At 48.1% G+C, this 4722-nt stretch overlaps 2 protein-coding genes across 2 annotated transcripts; both read left to right on the plus strand.

Annotated features, from left to right (window-relative positions):
- The first annotated feature begins 287 nt into the window (after positions 1-287).
- Positions 288-1778, plus strand: LOC123685282. The gene has a single exon (XM_045624937.1). The coding sequence runs from the start codon at positions 288-290 to the stop codon at positions 1776-1778; it is 1491 nt and encodes a 496-aa protein (XP_045480893.1).
- A 135-nt stretch (positions 1779-1913) lies between these two features.
- LOC123685283 lies at positions 1914-4028 on the plus strand. Its single transcript, XM_045624938.1, has one exon. It carries the CDS (start codon positions 1914-1916, stop codon positions 4026-4028), a length of 2115 nt encoding a protein of 704 aa, XP_045480894.1.
- Positions 4029-4722: the final 694 nt, after the last annotated feature.

Below are 4722 nucleotides of genomic sequence, written 5' to 3' on the forward strand. Positions count from 1 at the left end.
AAATTGACCGCAAACCCCTCTTTGCGGACAATTATTGGTGCCGAAACCCGGGAACATATCTTAAAACCCCTTAAATTCAGTCTAATTGTCATTTCCGTTCATCTGATTGAATTTGTGATATGATTTTCATTCATTAATTGGGTAGTTATTGAAAATTCATAACACGGTTATCTTATCGCGCGTCATCTGTTCATTATCTTCAACGATAAACACATCGTCTGTTCTTCTTAGATTTTTCGGAATTAATTTATACCGATATACATACCGGGGTCATTCGACAATTTAAAATGCCGTCAACGGATAAATTGAAGGCCTCTTTGGCAACATCTGTCATTAAGCGCGAGAATGCATTTTCTGCGGCATCTACTCTTCTTAAATTAATAGAGGATTTGACCACAGAAGTCGATGTGGCCAACATGTGTCTGGCTGAGTTGGTCAAAGTGGAAAAGACTTTCAGGGAGGCTGATGAGTTAGTTGTCCAACTCAATTCTCAGCTAGAGGAGCCTGGTCAGATCGGATCACCATCAAAATTCGAGGCATTTTTTGAAATTTGCCTACATGTACGTGTCGCCCATAGTCGTCTAACCGCATCTACGTCTGTTAAGGCGCCATCATTGTCATCGGCTGAGCTACCTATTCCGCGGGTTGACCTGCCTTGCTTTCAGGGCAAGGTTGAGGAATGGCCCGGATTCATCGCTCTATTCGATGCCTTAGTGCATCAGAACAATTCCCTGGCGCCCGTTCAGAAGTTTCACCTCTTGGCATCTGCCATCTCTGGTGAAGCAGCATCTGTCATTTCTGGCTTTCAATTAAATTCGGTGAATTACCCTCTGGCCTATCAAGCCCTTCACTCCTGGTATCAAAACCCTCGTCGGTTGGCGAATCTTTATGTGAATCAGATCTTGGATTCACGGCCCGCATCTGTGTCTTCCTTACCACAGTTGAAGAAATTCGTCACGACGCATCAGAATGCCATTCATGCCATCAAGGCATTACCCATTTCAGATCTGGCTGACTTCCTCTTGTTTTCTCTAGCTTTCCGCAACCTCGACATACCATCTCGCCACTTGTTTGAGGGGCAGTTATCCTCTGATGACTTTCCCACTCTCGCTCAGTTGCTCGAATTCACCAATCGACAGTTGCGAGTGTTGGAGAGCACTTCCGTCACCTCATCCATTGCACCGAAGGGATCATTAAGACCCCAATCTCCAGCAGGCTCAGCGTCTGTTTCCCCATCGTCTGTGCCTTCATCCTCTGGTGTGTATCCTCGCCGCCCTGCTTACGCTGGTGCGTGCCCTTCGTCGTTTTCCGCATGTGTGTTTTGCTCGGCGAATCATTCTGTTCGCCAGTGTCGTGAGTTCAAGGCCATGAACGTTAATCAGCGACGAGCTTTCGTGACTGAAAGGCGACTATGTAGAAATTGCATGTCGTCTTTCCATGCCACCGCTAAGTGCAGTTCGAGTCAGAGCTGTCACACATGCGGGGGACGACACCACACAATTCTCCATCTGGCATCTGCTGCCACTGCATACCCTTCCGTTTCCTATGCTGGAAGGAAATCCCTTTCAACGGAAGAACGTCCTTCTTCGCCCTCTGTTTCATCAGAGGAGCCAACCCGTGCTTTCACCTCTCGGGGCACCTCAATAAGGGCTCGATCAGCGGGGATCTCGCTGATGTCACGCCGGAGCCCTGAGGCGGCAGGTTCAGTGTCGTCTCGAGCCTCGCCAGCTTCACCACCCCTTCATTCTTCCCACTCCTCTGGAAGTAGTTCCGAATGACTGCACTGGTCATCTCGCGGTTGTCTTACTCCGTCCAACAAACATCTGTCTTCGTCTTTCCGTCTGTTCTCTTCTTATCATCTGTCTTCATCTCCGCGGTCTTCTTTGCGTCAGACCAATAATCCTGACTATCTCATGCCTACCGCTTGGATACGTCTTGATAACCGGCGGAATGTCGTGTTCGGCCGTGCTCTCCTAGATTCCGGCTGCCAGCACACCCTTATCACCCGTGAGTGGGCCTCCAAGCTTCGTCTTCTCATCCACCTGGGTACCTCTGTCAATGTGGCGACTAGGCAGTTTCTTCGATTAGAAAATCGTCTAGAAAATAACCCTGATCTTCGTGTCGCCTATCATGAGTTTATGCGAGATTATCTCTCGAGTGGTCATATGGAATTGGTTCCTGAATCATTTGACCATCCTCGATATGAACCTTATTATATTCCTCATCATCCTGTTCACCGTCCAGATGATCCTGCTACTAAAATTCGAGTTGTCTTCAACGCCTCTTGCGCATCTGCTAATGGCAAATCCCTCAACGATCTTCTGCTTACCGGCCCGAAGCTGCAAGCGGACATTTCCACTCTTCTGCTTCGTTTTCGTCTACATCAATTTGTTTTTACTGCCGATATCAGACAGATGTATCGACAGATCCTGATACGCCCTGAGCAAAGGGATTATCAACGCATCGTCTGGCGTTTCTCCAAACGGGAACCCCTCCAATATTACCGTCTGAACACAGTCACCTATGGAGTTTCCTCGGCTCCTTACCTAGCACTTAGAACCCTTCATCAGCTAGCTTCGGACGACGGACTCAGATTTCCTATGGCAAGGCAAGTCTTGCTGGATGAAATTTATGTCGATGACATCTTGACCGGCTGTTCATCCGAATCTGAAGCTCTTGAATTGCGAAAGCAGGTTCAAGACCTGCTCATGGCGGGTGGTTTTGAGCTGCGTAAATGGGCTACTAATCATCTTCCCCTGCTAGATGGTATCCCATCTGATCATCGTAGGGAATCCTCCTCTATTGACCCCCTTCTTCTTGACCGTGAACCAAGTCTCAAAATTCTGGGACTTGGATGGAATCCTGCATCTGATCACTTCTTTTATTCCGTCCGTTTAAACTCAACGACAGTCACCAAACGGAATGTGCTGAGTCAGATGGCTAGAATCTTCGATCCTTTGGGATGGCTAACTCCAGTCACTTTCTATGCCAAAATCTTCTTTCGTCAGCTCTGTCTACTTCATCTAGAATGGGATCAACCTCTCTCGAATGAGATTCAAAACCGGTGGTTGCAGTTTCAATCCCAGCTTCCCACTTTGACAGAGCTTCACATACCACGATTCATCCCTGCCATTTCTTCTTCTGCTCATCGCTTCATCGGCTTCTGTGATGCCTCTGAATCCGGCTATGCTGCAGTTGTTTATCTAAGCACTCCTACATCGTCCGGTCGATTCCACGTGTCTCTTCTAGCGGCCAAATCCAAAATTTCTCCTTGTAAGGCAATGTCCTTGCCTCGTCTAGAACTCTGCGGTGCCCATCTTCTCGCAAAACTCATGCATCATTTGTCTACCCGCGCTTTACAGAATCTCAGTGCTGACTATATTGCCTTTTGCGATTCTTCTGTTGCCTTGTCGTGGATCCGTGGTGAGAGTCACAGGTGGAAGACATTTGTTGGCAATCGAGTCGCTGAGATACAGGATTTGATTCCTTCTAATTGCTGGAGGCATGTGATATCTGAAGACAATCCAGCTGATTGCGCCTCTCGAGGATTGATGCCCTCAGATATTCATCACCACCCATTGTGGTGGCGCGGTCCTCCTTGGTTGTCTCTCGACCCATCATCGTGGCCTCTTTCCTCTGTCGATTCATCTCAAACTGAACAGGTGGACGACGAAGCAAAGCCGATCTCCTCCTTAATGTTAGCGGCCATCTCCAATGAACCCACCTTCATAGAACGTTTCTCTTCGTATCTTCGTCTCAAGCGCGTAACTGCCTTTTGTCGACGTTTCATGGTAAATGCTCGTCGTCCATCTTTCCCTCGCTCAGGTTTCCTCTCCTCTATTGAGCTTCAAGAAGCTGAAATTTGTTTGATACGTCTAGTTCAGTCTCTGCATTTCGCTGAGGAGCTAGCTGAACTTAAAAAACCTTCTTCTCGTCATCGGCTTGTCATGAAACTCCATCTATTTCTCGACAATCATGAACTTATACGTGTCGGTGGTCGCCTTTCAGCCTCCTTACTACCTTATTAACACAAACATCCTGTTCTCCTACCCAAAAATCATCATCTCACGCATCTGATCATTGATGATGCCCATTATCGTCTACTTCACGCCGGTGCTTTAGCTACGCATTCGTTCATTCGTCGACGGTTCTGGATCTTGGATGGTCGCAACGTAGTTCGTAACCGTCTACGAAAATGTAACCGATGCTTCTCCTGCAAACCTCGTCCTCTCATTCAGCCAATGGGCAATCTTCCGCCTGAGCGGTTATCTTCTGCTATGGCTTTTCTTACCACTGGCGTTGACTACGCCGGTCCATTTTACGTGACGAGTGCGCGACTGCGCGGAGCCGTCAGCACCAAAGCATATCTAGTCGTCTTCATCTGTTTCACTACTAAAGCGGTTCACCTAGAGTTAGCGTCTGAGCTATCCACTTCAGCTTTCATTGCTGCTTATCGTCGCTTTGTTGCACGCCGAGGTCATCCTTCTGTTATCTTTTCGGATAACGGGACCAACTTCGTCGGTGCGCATAATTACCTTCGTGACCTTGGCCGCTTATTGGCTGCTCCACAGCATCAACAAAGTCTGTGTGATGCCGCCTCTTCCTCTGGCACTGACTGGCGATTCATACCTCCTTCCAGCCCTCACTTTGGCGGCCTTTGGGAGGCTGCTGTCAAATCTGCTAAGCATCATCTCACTCGCGTTATCGGCGAGCAAAAACTCA

Source organism: Harmonia axyridis, chromosome 7 (assembly GCF_914767665.1).
Source record: "Harmonia axyridis chromosome 7, icHarAxyr1.1, whole genome shotgun sequence".
NCBI classification, from domain to species: domain Eukaryota; kingdom Metazoa; phylum Arthropoda; class Insecta; order Coleoptera; family Coccinellidae; genus Harmonia; species Harmonia axyridis.